The sequence below is a fragment of the Aotus nancymaae genome, unplaced genomic scaffold (assembly GCF_030222135.1).
Source record: "Aotus nancymaae isolate 86718 unplaced genomic scaffold, 86718_ANA_hifiasm-v0.15.2.pri h1tg000015l_0, whole genome shotgun sequence".
Taxonomy (NCBI): domain Eukaryota; kingdom Metazoa; phylum Chordata; class Mammalia; order Primates; family Aotidae; genus Aotus; species Aotus nancymaae.
In genome coordinates this window covers 3,888,393-3,911,601 of record NW_026988426.1, presented here as the reverse complement: position 1 = coordinate 3,911,601, position 23,209 = coordinate 3,888,393, and the positions used below count along the sequence as shown (strand labels likewise).

The following is a 23,209-nucleotide window of genomic DNA, read 5'->3' as shown; positions in this document are numbered from 1 at the left end:
GACCACCATGTCCGGCTAATTTTTTTACATATAATTTTTTGTAGAGATGTAAGTCTCACCACATTGCCCAGGCTGGTTTTGAAATCCGAGGCTAAAGTTATCCTCCCACTTTGGCCTTCCAAAGTGCTGAGATTACAAGCATGAGATGCTGTGCCTGGCTGAGCTTTACTTCTTGTCTAATGTATTTTAGGCCATAAGTTTTCTTCAAAACATGGCATTAGATGTATCTCATAAATGTAATAGACTATATTTTCATTATCATATCATTCAAAATATTTTCTAATTTTGATTTCTTCTTACAGTGGGTATAGAATCCTACATGTTTATTACATTTGTTGACCATGTTCTTCCAATCTTCTATATTCATACAAGTGTGTGTGTGCTTACTTTTTCAGTTACTGAAACGTCTTAAAAATCCCTACTATAATTGTGGATTTGTCCAATCCTGTTTTTAGATCTGCCAATTTTTGCTTTGTATAGTTTTATATAATGTTACTAAGTATACAGGGATTAGAACTACTTTATCTTCCAGTACAATGAATCTTTTATCATTATGAACACTATCAATGCTTCTGGCTGGAGTTTCTATCAGTTTTATCTGATATTACACAGACATATCAGCTCTTTTTTTCTTTTTGGCTATTTGCATGCTGTACCTTTTTTCATTCCTGACAAAATTTTAAAAAATCTTTATTTTATCTTCATTTTTAAGCCTATTTCCACTAGGTATAAAATCTAGATGAGTAGGTAAAAACACTATTTAGCAATTAAAAAGGAATGAATTACTGATATAAGCAATAACAGAGATGAATCTCAAAAACATTACCTTTCACAAAAGAATTCAGGTACAAAGAATATATATAATATGTACATTTACATGAAATTACAGAGTGAAAAAAAGCAGATTAATGGTTTCCTTAGGCCTGGAGTGGGGTAAGGACTGACTGCAAAGAGGCACAAGGGAATCTTGTTGGAGTGATAGAAAATGTACTGTAACATAATTCTGGTGGTATATTCATTTGTCAAAACTTACTGAACTATAAACTTAAAAAAAAAAAAAAGCTACAGAGCTTGGTCCATAATAAAAATTGTTAATGTTGGCCAGGAACAGTGGCTCACGCCTGTAATCCCAACACTTCAGGAGGCAGAGGCAACTGGATCACTTGAGCCCAGCAGTTCAAGACCAGCCTGGCCAGGCAATATAGAGAGACTCTGTCTTGACTAAAGAAAAAAAAAAGTTAATACAGCTAATAAAAACAAAACAACACTATACATCTGGAAAAAATTCTCATGATGGGTGCAGAGTATATATAACTCGTCTAACAGAAAAATATTGGGTGCAGAGTATATATAGCTCATCTAACAGAAAAATATATCTCCAAAGTCAGTAATTTTCCAAAAGGAATTAGCTGTTCTTAAAGAAACTGTTCAAGTATATTTAAGATCCCATTAAAAAACAACTAAAGTAGAAGTCATCTTCTAATCTTTCAGAAAAACAAAAAACTACAGCATTAATCTGACATACATGTACAAAAAATTTTGAAATGATCATAAATACAAGTTATAACTAAGGTTTAAAACTGTCTGAATCCAATAAATTATGGCTACAATTACTACCAGGTTAAAATACACTATTAATAAAATCCTAAAAATTATTCTTACTTTTGTACTCATAATTTGCATAGCTTGAGCAATTTCACTACTCTTGATTTATTTACCTTATAAAATTTGCTCAATTTTAAATGCTCTGAAAACCAAATATACAGTGGACTCTTTGGCAACACTGATTTGAACACTGTGGGTCAACTTATTTGCAGATTTTCTTCCACTTGTGTCACTCCTGAGACAGCAGGACTGCACAACGCTTTCGGGAGCCTACCCCTTGCAACAGTGTGCCCTCAACGTGAGACATGGAGTCAAAGGAGATTATTTTCGAACTTTAAGATTTAATGACTGCCCTGCTGGGTTTTGGACTTGTGTGGGACCTCTAGCCCATGTCTTTTAGCCAATTTCTCCCTTTTGGAACAGGAGTATATACCCAATGCCTGTACCCCCATTGTATCTTGAGAATAACTAAATTGTTTTTGACTTTACAGGCTCATAGGTGGAAGGGACTAGACTTGTCTCAGATAAGCCTTTGGACTTTTGAGTTAATGCTGGAATGAGTTAAGACTTTGGGGACTGCTGAGAAGGCCTAATTGTACCTAGAAATGTGAGAAGGAGAAGACATTTGGGAGCGGCTGGGGTCGAATAATATGGTTTGCATCCATGTCCCTGCTCAAATTTCATATTTGATTGTAATCCCCAATGTTGGAGGTGGGGCCTGGTGGAAGGTAAGCAGATCATGGGGGTCATATTTCATGAATGATTTTGCACCATCCCCTTTGGTTACAACAGTGAGTTATTGTGAGATCTGGTTGTTTAAAAGTGTGGCACCTCTTCCTCAACCCCTCTTGTTCCTGCTTCAGCCATGTGAGACAAGTCTGCTTCCCCTTCACCTTCTGTTGTGATTCTAAGTTTCCTGAGGCCTCCTCAGAAGCAGAAGCTGCTATGTTTCCTGTACAGCCTACAGAATTATGAACCAATAACCTCTTTTCTTTCTTTATAAATTACTCAGTCTTGGGCATTTCTTTACAGCCAGTTGAGAACAAAGTAATACAAGGACCAACCCCTCTTCTTCCTCCTCTTCTTCAGCCTACTCAATATGAGGATGATGAAGATGAAAAACTTTAGAATGGTCCACTTTCACTTAGGGAAAACTAAATAAATTTTCTTTCTCTTTTTCATGACTTTCTTAATAACATTTCTTTTCTGTAGCGCACTTTACTGTACGAATACAGTATATAATACATATAACGTATAAAACATGTATTGACTATGTTATCAATAAGGCTTCTAGTCAATAGTAGGCTATTAATACTTAAGTTCTGAAGGAGTCATTTTTCTTTTTCTTTTTTTTTTTTTTGAGGCGAAGTCTTGCTCTGTCACCCAGGCTGGAGTGCAGTGGCAATTCTCCTGCCTCAGCCTCCCACGTAGCTGAGATTACAGGCACGCACCACTACACCCAGGTAATTTTTGTATTTTTTAGTAGAGACGGGTTTCACCACGTTGGTCAGGCTGGTCTCGAACTCCTGACCTCATGATCCACCTGCCTCAGCCTCCCAAAGTGCTGGCATTACAGGTGTAAGCCACTGTGCCTGGCCTGGAGTGAGCCACTGCACGTAACAGAGAATTCACATATTGATACAAATATGCTAACAAAACATGGGCTAAGGGTATCTTTTTAAGGTCAAATGTCATTTACTCTCTGCTAGAAAAAACCCTCTTTGTAAACACAAAATATTATCAATGGGAGAAAACAAAACCAGTATAACCTCTTCCACGGAATTTATAAGTGCAAAAAATGAACATAAGGATTCTACACCTCAGCATGAATTTTTTCCTTTTAGCACAAGTGTAAATGTGAATTCGAACTTAACAGGAAATTTCATAAACATTTACAAATGTTACGGAAATGCAAGCACTATTCCCTTTACAAGTCAATAAAATTCCCCAAAACTTTAAAAATTGTAGAACAGGCCGGGCACAGTGCCTGATGTCTGCAATCCCAGCACTTCGGGCGGCTGACGCAGGCAGATCACCTGAATTTGGGAGTTAGAGACCAGCCTGACCATACGGAGAAACTCTGTCTCTACTCAAAGTACAAAATTAGCTGGGTGTAGTGGCACACTACTAAAATCCCAGCTACTCAGGAAGCTGAGGCAGGAGAATCGCTTGAACCCAGGAGGCAGAGGTAGCGGTGAGCCGAGATCATGGTCTTACACTCCAGCCTGGGCAACAAGAGCCAAACTCCATCTCAAAAAAACAAAAACAAAAAACCCATAAAACAAACAAAAAAACATGTTCCAAAATTCCCCTAAAGGCTAAGGCAGAATATTCTGGCAAAAAAAGAAATTAAGCATCATGTGAGGACAAGCCTGCTTCAGCATCACCTGTAGCAGGTAATAAAGGCCTAGCGGAGCACTCCTTTATAATCTCCATGCTTTCAAAAACTGACCCTGACGCTGTCTCTTAAGACTCAATGACTGCATATTGGCAGTGTTTCACCAGCAAATTAATAGCTTATTAATGTAGTTGTAATGAATGAGTCTTAAACTTCACTCATGCCAGCATTATTGTCGTCGTCTGATTTAATTCTAGTCTAACCAGTCTTTTTATGTCTAAAAATAAAATGTCTCTGGATTCTATATGGTATAAAATAGGTTCATTTAAAAAAAGATATAGCTGTAACACTAGAAGAAAAAGCCACAGGGAAAGGGATAAAGTGTGAGCAAACAAAAACGTACCTTGTCCCCGATGGCAGTGAAAGTTGTTCAAGTGAATTACCTCTTCATTGTTGTTTCCCTCTGCCATTTTCAAATGCAGACATGCACATATGCAACTGCTAGTATCTAAACATGCTGACCATCTGTTTCAAAAGGTCTGAAAAGGAAGCAAAGAGGAACAGTAAGAATAAGGGAGTATCAAAACTCTTACCATGTATCTGGTCAGGGGAACATATGAAGCTTACACTGAAAACATTCCTTAAGAAAACATATGCAAGGAAGTGGTTTAAAAAACACACACAAACTCAAAACATATGGCATTAAAATGTATTTTTTAAATACACATATTAAAGAGACAAAGTACTAACAGAGAATTCACATATTGATATAAATATGCTAACAAAAATGGGCTAAGGGTATTAATAGGCAATTCACAAAAGAGAAAACACAGAAGATGCTCAACCTCACTAAAAATCAGGGAAAGGCAAATCAGAAAATAAATTGTTTCGGCCAGACATGTTGGCTCCCGCCTGTAATTCCAGCACTTTGGGAGGCCAAGTCTGGCTGATCATGAGGTCAGGAGTTCGAGACCAGCCTGGCCAATGTGGTGAAACCCTGTCTCTACTACAAATACAAAAATTAGCCGGAAGTGATGGTGGGCACCTGTAACAGCTACTTGGGATGCTGAAGTGGGAGAATTGCTTAAATCTGGGAGGCAGAGGTTGCAGTGAGCTGAGATCGCATCACTGCACTCCAGGCTGGATGACACTCCATCCACTCCACCAAAAAAAAAAAAAAAAAGAATTATGTTTCAAACCATTAGGGTGGAAAAAAAGGCAAGTATGTAAGAAATGGGAAATCTTATACATTGCTGGTTTGGAGAAGAACTTGGAAAACATATTCTGAATAGCAATTAGCAATATGCCCTAAGTTACAAAAGTATATTCCCTGTGACTTAGCAGTTCCACTTCCAGGTGTATTAGCTAAAGAAAGCTCTGTGTGTTCTCCAAGAAATATGCATAATAGAATGTAGGGACAAGGATGGTCACTACAGCAATGTATGTAATAAAAGCAACTGGAAATGACCTTACTGGACATCGGTAAAGGAATGAATAAAATTCATACAAGGACATAACACAGTTAAATTAACTAACATTAAATGAAAATAAGTATGATACCATTTATGTAAATTCATACACAAATTTAAAATACATTATATTTAAATATTAAAAGATACAGACAGATGCAATGGCTCACACCTGTAATCCCAGCACTTAGGGAGGCTGAGGCAGATGGATCACCTGAGGTCAGGAGTTCGAGACCAGCCTAGCCAACATGATGAAATCCCGTCTCTACTAAAAATACAAATATTAGCCAGGAGTAGTGATGGGCGCCTGATATCTCAGCTACTCAGGAAGCTGAGGCAGGAGAATCACATGAACCTGGGAGGCAGAGGTTGCAGTGAGCCAAGATCATTCCACTGTACTTCAGCCTGGGTGACAGAGTGAGACTCAGTCTCAAAAATTAATAAATAAATAAAAATATAATACGAATAAGAATTACCTCACCAACATGAAGACAGTGACTATTTCTGGGAAAGGGAGACTGAAAAGGAACTTCAACTTGAGTTACATATAACATCTTTTTTCTTTTAAAGATTTTTAAAGCAAACAAGGCGAAACATGAACATATGTTAAATCTAGATAACAGACTTGGGTAGTAGACTTCTGTATTTTTGAAATCCATCCCTCTCTTCCTTTAAAAAGAGGTATCATGATGTTAAAGCCAAGACATTACACTCCATGGACCAGCAATGGAACAGAAACACAGAAGTTAGTGATAGGGCTAAAGGTGCAGAACTATTTAACTCTGGGGATAGGAAACAGAGCAATATTTGGGAAATGGACTCATATGAAAGTAACGGGGACAAAAAACCCTCCAAAAACTCATATCTATTATGGAAGGAGAAAAGAGGGGTACCAATGAGGGAGTGAGTAGATTAACTGGGAAGTGACATGAGGGAACCTTTTCAGGGTGAAGTCATGTTCTATGTATTGATTGTGGTGGTAGTCATCTGGGTATATGCATTTGTCAAAACTCACTGAACTATCTCCTTAAATGAATAGATTTTATTTTAATTATATATTAATAAAGATTTTTGGGGGGCTGGGCACAGTAGCTCATGCCTGTAATCCCAGCACTTTGAGGGGCTGAGGCGGGCTGATCACTTGAGGTCAGGAGTTCGAGACCAGCCTGGCCAACGTGGTGAAACCTGGTTTCCACTAAAAATACAAAAATTAGCCAGGTGTGGTGGCAGGCACTTGTATTCCCAGCTACTTGGGAGGCTGAGGCAGGAAAATAGCTTGAACCCAGGAGGCGGAGATTGTAGTCTTTTTTTTTTTTTTGAGTTGGAGTCTTTCTCTGTTTACCAAAAATACGGAAAGTTAGCTGGGCGCAGTGGCGTGTGCCTGTAATCCAGCTACTCGAACCCGGGAGGCGGAGACTGCAGTGAGCTGAGATTGCGCTGTTGCACTCCAGCCTGGGCAACAAGAGCAAAACTCTGTATCAAAAGAATAAATAAATTTTTTAAATGAAATAAAACAAAACAGGCAAGTATCCATTCAAGCCAGCAGTGGTGTGTTGAAACTATACTACTGGACAGTAGTACAAATAAAACCACACGTAAATATGTCATAATAAGGTACAACATTAAAATTGCAAAAACCACCAGAAGTAAAACAAGGATAAAAATAGACTCTTCAGGTTGGGCATGGTGGCTCACTCCTGTAATCCCAGCACTTTGGGAGGCTGAGGCAGCAGATCACTTGAGCTCAGGAATTCAAGACCAGCCTGGCCAACATGGCGAAACGCTGTCTCTACTAAAAATATATAAATTACCTTGGTGTGGTGGTGCATGTCTATAATCCCAACTATTTGGAAGGCCGAAATGAGAGAATCACTTGAACCCGGGAGGTGGCGGTTGCAGTAAGCCAATATCATGCCACTGCACTCCAAGCCTGGGAAACAGAGCAAGACTCTGTCTCAAAAAAAAAAAAAAAAAATTAGAAAAAAAGACTCTTCCTAAGAAGCAATTAATGCTAAAGTAATAAAACATGATCTTTAAGTAGTAGAGAAAAAATAATTGTAAACTTTAAATTTTATGATCCTTAAATTATTTTCTTTTTTTTCTTTTTTTTTTTGAGATGGAGTTTTGCTCTTGTTACCCAGGCTGGAGTGCAATGGCGCGATCTTGGCTCACCGCAACCTCCACCTCCTGGGTTCAGGCAATTCTCCTGCCTCAGCCTCCTGAGTAGCTGGGATTACAGGCATGCGCCATCATGCCCAGCTAATTTTTTGTATTTTTAGTAGAGACGGGGTTTCACCATGTTGAACAGGATGGTCTCAATCTCTTGACCTCGTGATCCACCCGCCTCGGCCTCCCAAAGTGCTGGGATTACAGGCATGAGCCACTGTGCCCGGCTAAATTATTTTCAAAAGTAAAGACAGGGCGTGGGTGCAGTGGCTCATGCCTATAATCCCCCCACTTTGGGAAGCCAAAGTGAGAGGATTGATGGAGACCAGAAATTCGAGACCAGCCTAGGCAAAAGGGTGAGACCCTATCTCTACAAAAAACTGAAAAAAATTAGTTGGGCATGGTGGCACACATCTGTAATCCCAGCTACTTGGTAGGCTGAGGCTAGAGGACTGCCTGACTCCATGAGTTTCAAGGTTACAGTGAGCTATGACCAATCCACTGCACTCCAGCCTAGGAAACAGCACAGGGCTCTGTCAAAAAAAAAAATGCCTAAGGATGGGATAAAACAATTTTTAGACATGCAAAGACTAAGAGAGTTTACCTCTCACAGATACTCAAAAGAGCTATTAAAAAATGAACTTCAAGGCCTGGTATGGTGGTTTACACCTGTAATCCCAGTACTTTAGGAGGTCAAGGTGGGTGGATCTCTTAAAGTCAGGAGTTTGAGACCACCTGGACAACATAGTAAGGACTAGCTATACCAAAAATACAAAAATTAGCTGGGTGTGGAGGCAGTGGGCATTTGTAATACTAGCTACTTGAGAGGCTGAGGTAGGAGCATTGCTTGAACTTGGAAGGCAGAGATTGCAGTGAGCCAAGATAGTGCCACTGCACTCCGGCCTAGGCAACAGTGAGACTCCATCTCAAATAATAATAACAATTAGCCAGCCGTGGTGGTGTATGCCTACTGTAGTCCCAGCTACTCAGGAAGGTGAGGCAGGAGGACTGCTTGAGTCCAAGAGTTTGACACTGCAGCGTGCCACCATTATGCCACTGCACTCCAGCCTGGGTGACAGCAAGACCCTGCCTCTTAACAAAAGAAACAAAAAGCATTAAAAAGAAACATGAATCTAGGCTGGGCACAATGGCTCACACTTGTAATACCAGGAAGCCAATCCTTGGGAGACCAAGGTGGGAGAATCACTTGACGCTAGGAGTTCACGACCAGCCCAGGCAATATAGCAAGACAAAAATAAAAATAAATTAGCAAGGCAGGGTGGTGTGTACCTATACTTCTAGCTACTCATCTGAGATCCTAGGAGAGCAAAATCTTAAGAGGTAAAAACAAAATGAAAACAGACCTAATACAGACCAAACCATGACAGGATCAAGATGATTTGCTAGTACTCTAATTTCCACCCCTAAAAAAAACATAAACCACAATGAAGGAATATCATTTGGACCCTCCAATTTTTTCATTCATAATGTCCAGACTTTGATTAAAAAAAAAAAAAAATGACCAGCTGCGGTAGCTCACACCTGTAATCCTAGGACCTTGGGAGGTTGAGGCAGGAGGATCACTTGAGTCCAGCAGTTCAAGACCAGCCTGGGAAACATAGTGAGATCTTGTGTCTATTTAAAAAAAAAAAAAAAAAGCCGGAACCAGTAGCTCATGCCTGTAATCCCAGCACTTTGGGAGGCTGGCGGGGGGGGGCGGATATATATATATACACACACACACACACACACACACACACACACACAGAGAGAGCTTAAATTGACGGACCTTAAGGAAACAAGATTAATCCATTTACAGCTGGACAGACTTGAACAGTACTATCAAACAGCTTGACCTAACTGACACTTTACTCAGTAACTGCAGAATACACATTCAAGTGTATAAGAACATTTACAAAACAGATTGTATGCTGTGCCATAAAGCTAGCCTCAACAAATTTGAAGATTTGAAATCATACAGCATGTGTTCTGACAACAGTCAAAAAAAGATACCTAGGAAATTCTGAAATGTGAGAAATGAAGCAACTTTTAAAATCCACATATTAAAGAAGAAATCACAATGAAAATTAGTTAACTATTTTGACTAAATGAACTGAAAGATAATGAAAACAAAACATATCAAAACTTACGGGAAGGAGGTAAAACAGTTATTAGAGAGCAATTTACAGTTCCAAATGCCTTATTTTAAAGAAGAAAGAGGCCAGTCATGGTGGCTCATGCCTGTAATCCCAGCACTTTGGGAGTCTTGAGGCAGGCGAATTGCTTAGCTCAGGAGTTTAAGACAAGCCTGGACAACATGGTGAAACACCAACTCTACCAAAAAACAAACAAACAAATTAGCTGGGCATGGTGGCATGCACCTGTGGTCCCAGTTACTCGGGAGGCTGGGAAGAGATGAATGCTTGAGCTTAAGAGGCAGAAGTTGCAGTAAGCTGAGATCACACCACTGTACTCCAACCTGGGTGACAGAGTGAGACCCATCTTAAGAAAAAGAAAAAAAAGACTGAAAATCGGCTACGCTCGGTGGCTCATGCCTGTAATCCCAGCATTTTGGGAGGCTAAAGTGGGCAGATCAGTTGAGGTTAGGAGTTTCAGACCAGCCTGACCAACATGGTGAAAACCTCTCTACTAGAAATACAAAAATTAGCCAGGCTTGGTGGTAAGTGCTAGTAGTTGGGAGGCTGAGGCAGAGGAATCACTTGAACCCAGGAGGTGGAGGTTGCAGTGAGCCAAGATCGCACCATTGTACTCCAACCTAGGTGACAGAGTGAGACTCATCTTAAAAAAAAAAAAAAAAAAGGAAAAAAGCCAGACAGTGGCTCATGCCTGTAATCCCAACACTTTGGGAGGCCGAGGCGGGTAGATCACGAGGTCAGGAGTTTGAGACCAGCCTGGCCATTTAGTAGAGATGGTAAAACTCCATCTCTACTAAAAATACAAAAATTAGCTGGGCACGGTGGTGGGTGCCTATAATTCCAGCTACTCAGAAGGCTAAAGCAGGAGAATCTCTTGCACCCGGGAGGCGCAGGTTGCAGTGAGCCCAGACTGCACCACTGCACTCCAGCCTGAGCAACAGAGCAAGACTCCCCACTCCCACGCCTCAAAAAAAAAAAAAAAAAAAAAAAAAAAAAAACTGAAAATTGGCTGGGCCTGGTGGTTGACGCCTGCAATCCCAGCACTTTGGGAGGCCAAGGCAAACAGATTGCTTAAGCACAGAAGTTTGAGGCCAGCGAGACCCTATCTCTATAATTAAAAAAAAAAAAAAAAAAAGATTACTGAGAGAAATTAAATACCAAATAAATGTATGGACATACCATATTCATGGGTTGGACAGCTCCTATTTGTAAAGATGTCCATTCACTGTAAACTGATGTGTAGATTTAATACAATCTTCATCAGGTTTTAAAAATATATACTAGATGATTTTAGAATTTACAGAAAAACAGCCAAGAATAACCAAAGCATTCATAAAGAAAAACAAAAGCATTTATACTAGCAGGTATTGTATTGTTACAGTAATTAAGACAATGTTCTAGTGACAAAAGAAGGGAAAAACAGACCAATGGAACAGATTAGATTCTCCCCCTGCCACCCCTCGCCCCCAATGGAGTGTTGCTCTGTTGCTCAGGCTGGAGTGCAGTGGCGCGATATCAGCTCACTGCAACCTCCACCTCCCAGGTTCAAGCAATTCTCCTGCCTCGGCCTCCCAAGTAGCTGGGATTACAGGCATGCACCACCACGCCCAGCTAATTTTTGTATTCTTAGCAGAGATGGGGTTTCATAATGTTGGCCAGGCTGGTCTCAAACTCTTGACCTCGTGATCTGCCACCTCAGCCTCCCAAAGGGCTGGGATTACAGGCGTGAGCCACCCCTCCCGGCCCCAGATTCATTCTTATATGAATGTTTATGACAAAAATAGCATTGCAGAACAGTGAAAACATAAATTTTTACTATACGATGCTGTACTCAAAAGCCATATATGGGGTGGGAGTGGGGGTAACAACCCCTTCCTCATGCTTTATACAAAAACCATTTTAGATGAACTACAGATTTTCTTAAATGGAAAGGTAAAATAAGTTTCTAGAAAATAACACAAAATCTCCACAGTCTTAGGGGTGCAAAAGATACCCTAAACAGGCCATAAACAGTACTATCCATAAAAGAAAAGACTGAAACCTATACATTAAAATTAAGCATGTCTACTCACCAAAGAAATTAAGAGTGAAAAGGCAAGCCACCAGGAAAAAATATAAAAACTCTTAACATGTTAATTGAAAAGAAAAAATCCAGGTCAGGCATGGTGGTTCACACCTGTAATCTCAGCACTTCTGGAGGCGGGCAGATCACCTGAGGTCAGGAGTTCAAGACCAGCCTAGCCAATATGGCGAAACGCCGTCTCTACTAAAAATACAAAAAATTATCCAGGCGTGGTGGCAGACACCTGTAATCCCAGCTACTCAGGAGGCTGTGGCAGGAAAATCACTTGAACCCAGGAGGCGGAGGTTACAGTGAGCGGAGATCATGCCACTGCACTCCAGCCTGGCCAACAGAGCGAGACTCTGAAAAAAAGACATATCCCAGCGTAACTTTGGGTCTCTCATTAAATATAATGATGTTATTTGTAAGTAGCACGGTATTTTTAAAAAATAGGTCTGGTATCAAATTTGAACTGCATCTAATCAAGTACTTTTTTTCCCCCAAATAAGATTTTTTTTTTTTTTTGACCACCACTAGCTTCCTTCAATTTTACACTGGAAATCAAAGGGAAATTTGACTCACTTTACAGCCAATTTAGTTGAAATGTGAGGCGTGTAGTTAAGCAAATTACTAGTAATGCTTTAAAAAATTCCTCATGAGTGGCACACCAGTGGCCCCGACCTGTGAGAAGGAAAGAAGTCCGATGATGGAATTTGTACTCTTGACTAAATGTAGGCCTCGGTATCAGGTCATTTAACTCAGTCCGTTCATCTGGGCTTCGGATCACATTGTTTATGTTTAAATCTTGATTTCACTATGTAGTCACAATGGCTCCAGATAAATTGTTTAATCTCCAGGGCCAATGTCCTCATTTGTAAAATGAGAATACAGTTGTTTTAAAATTAGTTTCGGGTAGGTAGAATGGTGCATGCCCATAGTCCCAGCTTTACTGTGGAAGCTGAGACAAAAGAATCCTTTGAGCCCAAGAGTTCAAGGGTGCAGTGAGCTATGACAGCACCAATGCACTCGAGCATGGGCGGCAGAGGAAAAACCTACGTCCAAAAAAATTTATTAATTTTAAAAAATAAAAACTTTTAAAAATTAAATCAATTTAATTACATATGTAAAGTTTTAGCACAGTGCCTGACATATACTGTGACATTATTATGCTATGTTTATTAACTATTACCTGTGAAACAGAAAAATGGAAATAGCTATTCTTATACTATAAGACTGTATTGAAAAACAAGTAAGAGAAGCCACTTTGTATATGGTAAATGCCATCAAGAGTGAAAAAAAAAACCCAAAAAACTTTATTTTCCCATTCCAAGTTACTTTTTTTTTGAGACGGGGTTTTGCTCTTGTTGCCCAGGCTGGAGTGCAACAGTGCAACAATCTCAGTTCACTCCAACTTCCACCTTCAGAGTTCAAGTGATTCTCCTGTCTCAGCCTCCTGAATAGCTAGGATTACAGGAATGTTGCCACCACGCCCAGATAACTTTGTATTTTTAGTAGAGATGGGGTTTCACCATGTTGGTCAGGTTGGTCTCAAACTCCTGACCTCAGGTGATCCAACCACCTTGGCCCCAAAGTGCTGAGATTATAGGCGTAAGCCACCGCGCTTGGCCTCTTTTCTTTTTTATAGTTCTATTTCCAATGCCTAGCACAGTTGCTGCATGAGTGGCTCCAAAAACTTCTTTCTCTGTCAAAGACTGGAGGCGTTATTCATCATAGTCACAGAACCAGAGTTAGGAAACATGGCCTAGGCAACAACAGTAAGTTTATTAGGATTTTCTTCAGTTATCAAGTATTGCCTGTTATAGAAAATATGGAAAACAAAGGAAGTCAGGAAGAAAAGAGAATCACTCATGGTTCTGTCACCCAGTTGTCTGGTTTTCAAAATTCCACCTTCAGTTTCTCATGACCAGAATGCTTGAGTCTGTCTTCTATAAATCATTTTCTTCTCCTTCTATTCATGCTGCTTCTCAACTACTACTGCATGATCCTGGGGCTCTGTAGTGCCCCTGGCTCTCCAGAATACTTCCTGTAAATATGCCTGCCACTTCTGCAACAGATTTGGGGGTCATTAAAGACTTTCAAATTTAATGAGTTAATCCCTTTGACTTCTCAGCAAAAAGGGGGCAAAGCAGGCCAGGCACGGTGGCTAACATCTATAATCCCAGCATGCTGGGAGGACTTGGCAGGTGGATCACAAGGTCAGGAGTTCGAGACATGATGAAACCTCATCTCTACTAAAAATACAAAAATTAGCTGGGTGTGGTGGTGGGTGCCTGTAATCCCAGCTACTTGGGAGGGTGAAGCAGGAGAATCACTTGAAACCAGGAGGTGGAGGTTGCAGTGAGCCAAGATTGCATCAGTGCACTCCAGCCTGGGTGACAGAGTAAGACTTTGTCTCAGAAAAAAAAAAAAAAAAAAATTACAGTCAGCTCTTCATATCCAGATGTGAAACTTGTGGGTATGGAGAGCAGACTGTACTATACCATTTTATATAACAAGAATTTATTATGCAGCAGAGAGAATACATACAAAGAAACTCTCACATGGATTTTGTCTCACAGAACTCAGAGTCCCATCAATGAGAGAATAAAGTCACTAGTACAATAAAGAGACTATATGGGAAGGGCAGGTAGTTCAGTGAAGGTGTAGCAGGAATAGCCATATGAAGAAGTGAGAGTTGTGCCAGATCTGGGCTCATCCTTTAAAAGCACAGCAGCCCCTGGCTCTACTTAAAAAAAAGAAAATATAAATATTAGCTCGGCATAGTGGCACATTCCTGTAATCCCAGTTACTCCGGAGGCTGAGGCACAAAAATGGCTTTAACTAGGGAGGCAGAGGTTGCAGTGAGCTGATATCATGCCACTGCAAAAAAAAAAAAAAAAAAAAAAAGGCTGGGTGCAGTGGTTCACACCTGTAATCCCAGTATTTTGGGAGGCTGAGGAGGGTGGATCACTAGAGGTCAGGAGTTCGAGAGCTTCCCGACTACCATGGAGAAACCCTATCTCTACTAAAAACACAAAATTAGCCCAGGGTGGTGGCGCATGTCTGTAATCCCAGCTACTGGGGAGGCCAAAGCAGGAGAATCGTTTGAACTCGGGAGGTGGATGTTGCGGTGAGCCAAGATTGTGCCATTGCACTATAGCCTGGGAAATGAGTGAAATGCCTTCTCAAAAAAAAAAAATAATAATAAGCATAGTAGCTTTAACTTAGGGCTCCTGGAACCCAGACTCATCAGGTAAAAAGTGTGAATACTCTGCTAAGAGATCACACAGCAAGCCCTGACACTACACGCAGAGGGAAAGAGCCAGCTGAGCCCAGCCTTTAAGCAGTTTTTGAGGAGGCATGTGAATGAAGGAAGCATTATGGAAGTGGATCCTCCAGCACTGGCCACCTCTGCTGACAGCATGTGGACCAGAGAAAAATGGCCCAGGTGAACACTCCCCAATTCTCCTGACTCATAAAACTGTCAACAAACAAAATTATTCTATGAAGCCAGTAAGTTTTGGGGTGGTTTGTTATGTATTGACAGATAACTGAAACAGAGCTCAGATTTTATTTTCTAGCCAATGGGAAGCAATGCAATGACAGCTGTGCTTTAGAAAAATCGACCTGGCTGCAACATGTAAGATGGCCTGTAGCAGACAACTGGTGCCAGGAAACCCAGGAAACGAGAGCCAACAGAACCTAGGGGGAGGAATAAAAATAAAAGACACCGACTGCAGAGTTAGAATCAACGGGATTTGTGTATGTAATTGACCATCAGGGCAAGAAGAAAGGAATCAAAGTTGACCTAGATGCCGAGATCAGGTGACCACAGGATGGTGATGCTATTAAGGATGAACAAAGCAGATGATGAGTTCAGAGAAAAATAAAAACTGTGTTAACTTTAATATGTGGACAAAATAAGGTAAAATAACATCCTTGATTACAGATATAATTATGCAAACAATTAGTCTAGAGTTTAAAGGCTCTAAGAAGCCTATTATCAGTGTATTTTCACAATAGTAAAGATTTTAAATCAAAAATTAAATTCATAATCTTCAGTGGGCAGGCTAAATAGTTTAACATAAAACATCAAGATTTTCCTCAACTGTCCATTGAAAACTGGTTTAGAAACTAGGACAGATAACTACATCCTCATGTGTGGAGGGTAAAATCAATTTTTCAACGATCATTTTAGAACTGAATCTTCTGTGACCAAAGGACCTGCTTCTGCTTCTAGCTCAAGTACTGCCTTACAGGCTCCGTCCCTTGACACATTTCCATACAGCATTATTTCTTTTAAACGACAAATCTCACCATGGTGGAACCGAAATCCTTACCATGGCCTACAAAACGCTACCATCATGGGACCCTGCTGACATAGCTGACCTTACCTCATACCTTCCTTCCCCCCAGCCCCTGTATTCACTATTCAGTAGTAACAATGGTTCAGCTCCTAGAACATATCATGACATGCTCCTTCCTTCCAGTTCAGGCTCTTTCCTAGCTGAACTACTCTTCTTCACTGCCTCTTGGACCAAATTAACTTGATCCATCATTGGGTTCTTTGCTTTCTCCTCAGAGAAAAATTGTTCCTGACTATCCCCTAGATATTCCTCCCCTAGTTCAATCATACAATGTACCTCATTTCTTCAAAGTACTAACAACAATTTCATATACTTCTTTAGGTAACTATGTGCAATTTCGGTCTCCTCTGCTAAAATGTAAGTTCCAAAAAGGCAGAACCGAAGTGTTACCTGATCCCAAAGCCCCAGGACATAGCACACTGGCTGGCACATAGTAGATGCTCTTCAACAAATGTACTTTCTGAATAAATAGCACTCACAGGTATTGCAAGATAATCAGTGGCAATGAACTCTGGGTCCAAACTAAGTTCAAGTTCCATGCTGATCCTTACAAGTTTTGGGACTAGTTATTTTTCAGCACCTCAGTTTCTTTTTTAAAATTATTATTTTTGAGATGGAGTCTCTGTTGCGAAGGCTGGAGTGCAGTGGCGCGATCTCGGCTCACTGCAACCTCCGCCTCCTGGATTGAAGCGATTTTCCCCGCCTCTGCCTCCAGGGTAGCTGGGATTACAGGCTTGCACCACCAGGCCCAGCTAATTTTTAATTTTTGTATTTTTAGTAGAGACGGGTTTCACCCTGTTGGCCAGGCTAGTATGGAACTCTCGACCTCAGGTGATCCACCCGCCTTGACCTCCCAAAGTGCTGGGATTAGAGGCATGAGCCGCTGCGCCCGGCCTTATTTATTTATTTATTTTGAGACGGATCTCGTGTCACCCAGGCTGAAGTGCAGTGGCATGATCTCGTATCACTGCAACCTCCGCCTCCCCTCCTGGATTCATGCGATTCTCCTACTTCGGCCTCCTGAGTAGCTGAGATTACAGGCATGCACCATCACACCTGGCTAATTTTTGCATTTTTAGTAGAGACGGGCTTTCACCATGTTGGCTAGGATGGTCTTGAACTCCTGACCTCAGGTCATCCACCTGCCTCGACCTCCCAAAGTGCTGGGATGACAGGCGTGAGCCACCATGGCCGTCTATGTTCTACTATTTTTTTTTTTTTTAACAATAATGCAGATATAATGATGTCAGGTATGACAATGAATTATGTCTCTAAAGATCTAGAATATAGAGTAACGCCTAGAATTTTATAAACACATTAAATAGTAGCTCGTAGTAGAGTTAGCAAACACCAGCTCTCTCAACGATCCTATTCATTAACTTTCAATCTGCCTCACCCATACCTAGCCCTTCTTTATCAGATTTCTCCACAGGGGATTCAGGAGTTCTCTTTTGTTAGCTCCTGCTACTCTTATCAGGGTAAAAATCTAAAGCCTCGAATGAGGTTTACCAGGTGGTCCAAAATCTGGCCCACTCTCCAGACATTTCCTCAAATCCACCACTACTCCCCACATCCTAGGCGAATAAATTATGAAATGCAAAACCTAAGGCAAAGCCAGGCCATTTCTTAGTCTTCTTCCTTAAGGCAAGCTGACTAAATTGAGGTGTTTCATAAAATCTTCCCGGTCCTCTCTCCCTTTTCAGCGGGCAAAGAATGTTCTGGCACAGCGTGGTGGCTCAAGCCCACAATTCTTGCACTTTGAGAGGCTGAGGATCACTTAAACCCACCAGCAGGGCAGCATAACGAGACTCCGTCTCCCCCCACCCCCCAAAAAAAAATTAGCCGGGCGCGGTGGCGCGTGCCAGTAGTCCCAGTTACTAGGAAGGCTGAAGTTGGAGGATACCTGATCCAGGAAGGCAGATGTTGCAGTGAGCTGAGATGGCGCCACTACACTCCAACCTGGGCGACAGAGCGAGACTCTGTCTCAAAAAACAAAACAAAGCAAAATAAAAAAAAAGGTCTGGTCAAGCGCGGTGGCTCACACCTGTAATCCCAGCATTTTGGGAGGCTGCGCCGGAAGATCACTTGATTTCGAGACCCGCCTGACCAACGTGATTAAACCCTGTCTCTAGGAAAAATACAAATATTAACCGGATGTGGTGGCGAGCGCCTGTAGTCCCAGTTACTAGGGAGGCTGAGGCAGAAGAATCGCTCGAACCTGGAGGCAGAGGTTGCAGCGAGCCGAGATCGCGCCATTGCATTCCAGCATGGGAGAAAGAGCAAGACTCTGTCTCAAAAAAAGAAAAAATTATAATGAAAGAAAAAGAAAACGAGAAAAAAGAACGTTCTCTCTGCACGATCAAAGTACCTAGGACAACTACTACCTAGGCCCTTAGGAATTCACAGCCCTGGCGGATGTGTCAGAAATTTCTGTAACCCGCACGCCGCGCACGCGCCGGGATTGGCTGCAAGTAGCCCAAAGTCTTGGATCACCGTTCCACCGGGACGAGGGCCACCATGCCGCGGAAACAGCAGCCTCGCTTCCTGCCCAGCGCCCGGGCACCCGAGCCGGGCAACCCCCAGCGCCCCGCAGAAGGGTTTGACGCACTTGCGGTGCCCTCGCCAGTGCCAAGTGACAGTCGCCAACTTTCGCGGAACAAAACCCGCTCCAGATATGAGGGGATAAGTGGAAAACCGCCGCCCGCCGGGGCTGGGGTTCACAGGCACGGGCCGCCTCCCACGCTCCTCCAGGCCGCGTTCGGGTGCACGGACACCACCTCCGCGGCGGCCTCAGGCCCGGGGGAGGAAAGCACGGTCTCCCAGGCTGTCGCCCTCGCGCAGCGGTCCCGACGGGCCGGCCCGCGAAACTTCGCGAAGTGGCGGGAGGAGATCGAGCGGCCTCCCAGCGCCTTTGTCGCTCCCGCCTCGCCACTGCACGGGGCTCGGAGACGCCCAGCCCAGTCCCCGGGCCCGATCCTGCCCGGGCGTCGGCCCGCGCCCCTCAGCTCCGCGGCCCTCACGGCCCGCGCCCCCGCCCCCACCCCCGGGGCTCCACGGAGGCGCCCCGTGGAGAGACCGTCTCGCTTCACAAACCTGCCCAGGAGCCCGAACGCGCCCGCGGCCGACACTCACTCACCAAACTCCCCGGTTAGCCAGGCGGGCTCGGCGGCCTTCGCTGCCGCACCGCTTACTCCTCAGAAACAGCAGCTGTGAGCTCCGTCGCCGCCGCTGAGGGAGCCGCTGCACTCCTTCCGGCCCTGCCGCGGCGTCACCTCGCGCCTGCGCACAGCGCCCCCTCCCGACTAAGGACAGGAAGAACCATAGAGGCACGCCGGGTGCTGGGGAGGAGGGACCCGGGGGCTCACCATAGAGAGGGCCGCCTAGCCGCGCTTGCATCCGGGCTCTCCGCCTGTGGAGACTTGACTCCCCCACGAGGCGGGAGGACGGAAGGAACGGAGACCCCCATCCCCGACCCCACAGGGAGCCGCCATCTCCCCAGAGCTGAAAAGGGTATGGGGCATATGGTTGTGGACTCATTGTCTACTTATTTGCCCTCATTCCTTTGCAAGTCATTCATTCACTCTAAAAATATATTCTGTGGATTTCCTGTGGGCCACGCACCGTTCTAGGAATTGGGGAAATTAAGAGTAAAGTGGGTTCCATGGCCGGGCGCAATGGCTCACACCTGTAATCCCAGAATTTGGGAGGCTGAGGCGGGCAGATCACTTGAGGTCAGGCGTTGGAGGCTAGCCTGGCCAACATGGTGAAACCCCATCGCTACCAAAAATAAAAAAATTAGCCGGGCGTGGTGGCGGGCTAATTCCAGCTACTCAGGAGAATGAGGCAGTAAAATCACTTTAACCTGGGAGGCGGAGAATGTAGTGAACTGAGATTGTGCCTCTGCACTCTAGCTTAGACAACAGATCGATACTTTGTCTCAAAAAAAAAAAAAAAAAAAAAAAGTAAAATGTGTTCCTGGTCTCAGGAAGTTTAGGTTTTAGTGGGCAAGTGAATGACTAAAATACTGCTTCTGCTGGGCACAGCGGCTCGTGTCCATAATCCCAGCACTTTGGGAGGCCAAGGCAGGAGGATCTCTTGAGGCCAGAGGTTCAAGATCAGCTTTGGCAACATAGCAAGACCCTGACTCAAAAAAAATTGCTGGCCTGGCATGGTTGCTTGCTCAACACCTGTAATCCCAACACTTTGGGAGGTAGAGGTGGGAGGTGGCTTGAAGCCAGGAGTTCAAGACCATCCTGGACAGTATAGTGAGACTCCATCTTTACAAAAATAAAAAAATTAGCTGGGCATGGTGATGCACACCTGTAGTCCCAGCTACTCAGGAGGCTGAGGTGGGAGGATTGTTTGAGCCCAGGAGTCTGAGACTGCAGTGAGCTGTGATCACACCACTGCACTCCAGCCTGGGTGACAGAACAGCCTGTCTCAAAAGAAACAAACAAAAACCAAACAGTAATGGAAATGGGAGGAGCAATAGTCTTGATGCAGCAATGAGGGTTCCTTCTCCAAGACAGTAGAGCGTGGTTTATGGGGCTTGTACAGGACAGAAAAAGGCCACTCCTCAGAGTACTTTGGGGAAGCAGTTCCTGAGGTAATAGTCATGTCCTAAGGTTAATAGTCATGTTTCAGTGAAGTAGAAATTGAAGGGCTGCGGCTGGGCATGGTGGCTCATGCCTGTAATCCCAGTACTTTGGGAGGCTGAGGTGGGCGGATCACCTGAGGTTGGGAGTTCGAGACCAGTCTGACCAACATGGAGGAAACCTCTTCTCTACTAAAAATACAAAATTAGCTGGGTGCCATTGTGGGCTCCTGTAATCCCAGTTACTCAGGAGGCTGAGGCAGGAGAATCACTTGCACCCAGGAGGCAGAGGTTGCAGTGAGCCAAGATCGTGCCATTGCACTCCAGCTTAGGCAACAAGAACAAAACTCCATCTCAGGAAAAAAAAAAGAAAGAAATTGAAGGGCTGCTTACAGAACAGGACAAGGATCTAGGGATCTTACAGATGTCGGGCCCTGAATTAGAGGGTGTAGTGCACGGGATGCATTAGAGGGTGGACAGGAGACAGAACTTAAGATAGACACTTTTCTGGGGATGAGATCCTGGAATAACCTGAAAAGTGAAACAAGGGGATTAACCTTGATGGGCTTATCCTCCATGCTTGTCCTCTTAGGGGAGGTGGATAATCGCTGTCAGTTCCAGCCTCCTTCTTAGGATAGTCCTCATAAGCCCTTTGAGATATTGGAAGAAGGCAGTATTGGAAGGAGAGCTTGGTGATTTTAGCAGGAGTGCAAGCTTCTTTCCAGAAAGAACCTTGGTGTCACATCCAAGGTAGGTATGGTTGGGTAACCACTCTGAGTCTAGAATTTTTTATTTGTTCAGGCTCTTTGGAGACTCTGACTCAGACATGACGGCAATGAGAAGAGAGACTTTATATATGTATGTATGTATGTATGTATGTATGTATGTATTTATGTATTTATTTTTGAGACGGGGTCTCCTTTTGTCACCCAGGCTGGAGTGCAGTGGGACAGCCTTAACTCACTGCAACCTCTGCTTCCCAGGTTCAAGCGATTCTCCTGGCTCAGCCTCCTGAGTAGCTGGGATTACAGGCACCCACCACCACACCCAGCTAATTTGTAAAATATTTTTTGTAGACACGGGGTTTCACCATGTTGGCCAGGCTGGTCTCAAACTCCTGACCTCAGGCAACCCACCTGCCTCGGCCCAAAGTGCTGGGATTACAGGTGTGAGCCACCATGCCTGGCCTTTATTTCGAAGTTTAATTTAAAAAATATTAATAGATAGCCAGGTATGTTGACACATGCTTGTAGTCTCAGATATTCTGGAGACTGAGGCAGGAGAATCATTTTAACCCAGGAGGTGGAGGTTGCAGTGAACCAAGATTATGCCACTGCACTCCAGCCAGGGTAACAGAGCAAGACTCTATATATATTAAAAAAAAAAAAATTAATAGAAACAGTAGCTCACACCGGTAATCCCAGCACTTTGGGAAGCCGAGGTGGGAGAATCACGAGGTCAAGAGATCGAGATCATCCTGGCCAACACGGTGAAATCCCCGTCTCTACTAAAAATACAAAAATCAGCTGGGCGTGGTGGCGGCGTGCACCTGTAGTCCCAACTGCTCCGGAGGCTGGGGCAGGAGAATCGCTTGAACCCAGGAGGCGGAGTTTGTGGTAAGCTGAGATCGCGCCACCACTGCACTCCAGCCTTGCGACAGAGATAGACTCTGTCTCAAAAAAAAAAAAAAAGAAAGAAAGAAAGAAAGAGAGTCTCGCTCTGTTGCCAGGCTGGTCTCAAACTCCTGGCTTCAAGTGGTCCTTCCATCTTGCCTTTGAACTGCCACAGCTGGCTGTGAATTTTTTATTTATAAAATGGGAATTTTAAGATACTATCTATTGCCCAGTGTTCTTGCAAGGATGAAATAGGATCTTGTATGGATGGAAAAGCTCTCATAGGAGTTGTTTACATGTTGTTGGTGTCTTAAGCATTTTCAGAGTCATAAAGACAATTATTCTAACTCTGTGTATCTCCCAGTGAAGGCGAGAGGAAGCTACTCCCTCCTTCTAGGTTGCTGGAATCAATCTCGTTATTTTCGAAGCCTTTTTTTTTTTTTTTTTTTTGAGATGGAATTGCTCCTGTAGCCCAGGCTGGAGTGCAATGGCATGATCTTGGCTCACTGCAACCTCCACCTCCCAAGTTCGAGTGATTCTCGTGCCTCAGTCTCCCAAGTAGCTGGGATTACAGGCACCCGCCATTACATCCACTTTTTTTTGTTTTTTAGTAGAGACAGGGTTTCACCATGTTGCCCAGGCTAGTCTTGAACTCCTGACCTCAGGTGATCTGCCTGCCTTGGCCTCCCAAAGTGCTGGGATTATAGGAGTGAGCCACCGTGCCTGGCCTTGGTTTTTGTTTTATTTTGTTTGTTTGTTTTAGAGTTGGGGTCTCACTCTGTCACCCAAGCTAGAGTGCAGTGATGCAATCACAATCATAGTTCACTGCAGCCTTGACC

General features: G+C 43.4%; 1 protein-coding gene across 6 annotated transcripts in view; it reads right to left on the bottom strand.

Moving 5' to 3' along the window:
* The window catches only part of RNF216 (ring finger protein 216), a 159,989-nt gene extending 140,567 nt beyond the window's left edge, over positions 1 to 19,422 (bottom strand). For all 6 annotated transcript variants that reach the window (XM_012455571.2, XM_012455572.2, XM_012455573.2 and 3 more), the window contains exons 1-2: positions 19,300 to 19,422; positions 4,347 to 4,482 (exon numbers count right to left, since the gene is read on the bottom strand). In XM_012455571.2, the coding sequence (XP_012310994.1) occupies positions 4,347 to 4,413 (67 nt within the window). In that variant the 5' untranslated portion in view covers positions 4,414 to 4,482; positions 19,300 to 19,422. The remainder of the gene's footprint in view (positions 1 to 4,346; positions 4,483 to 19,299) is intronic.
* Positions 19,423 to 23,209: the final 3,787 nt, after the last annotated feature.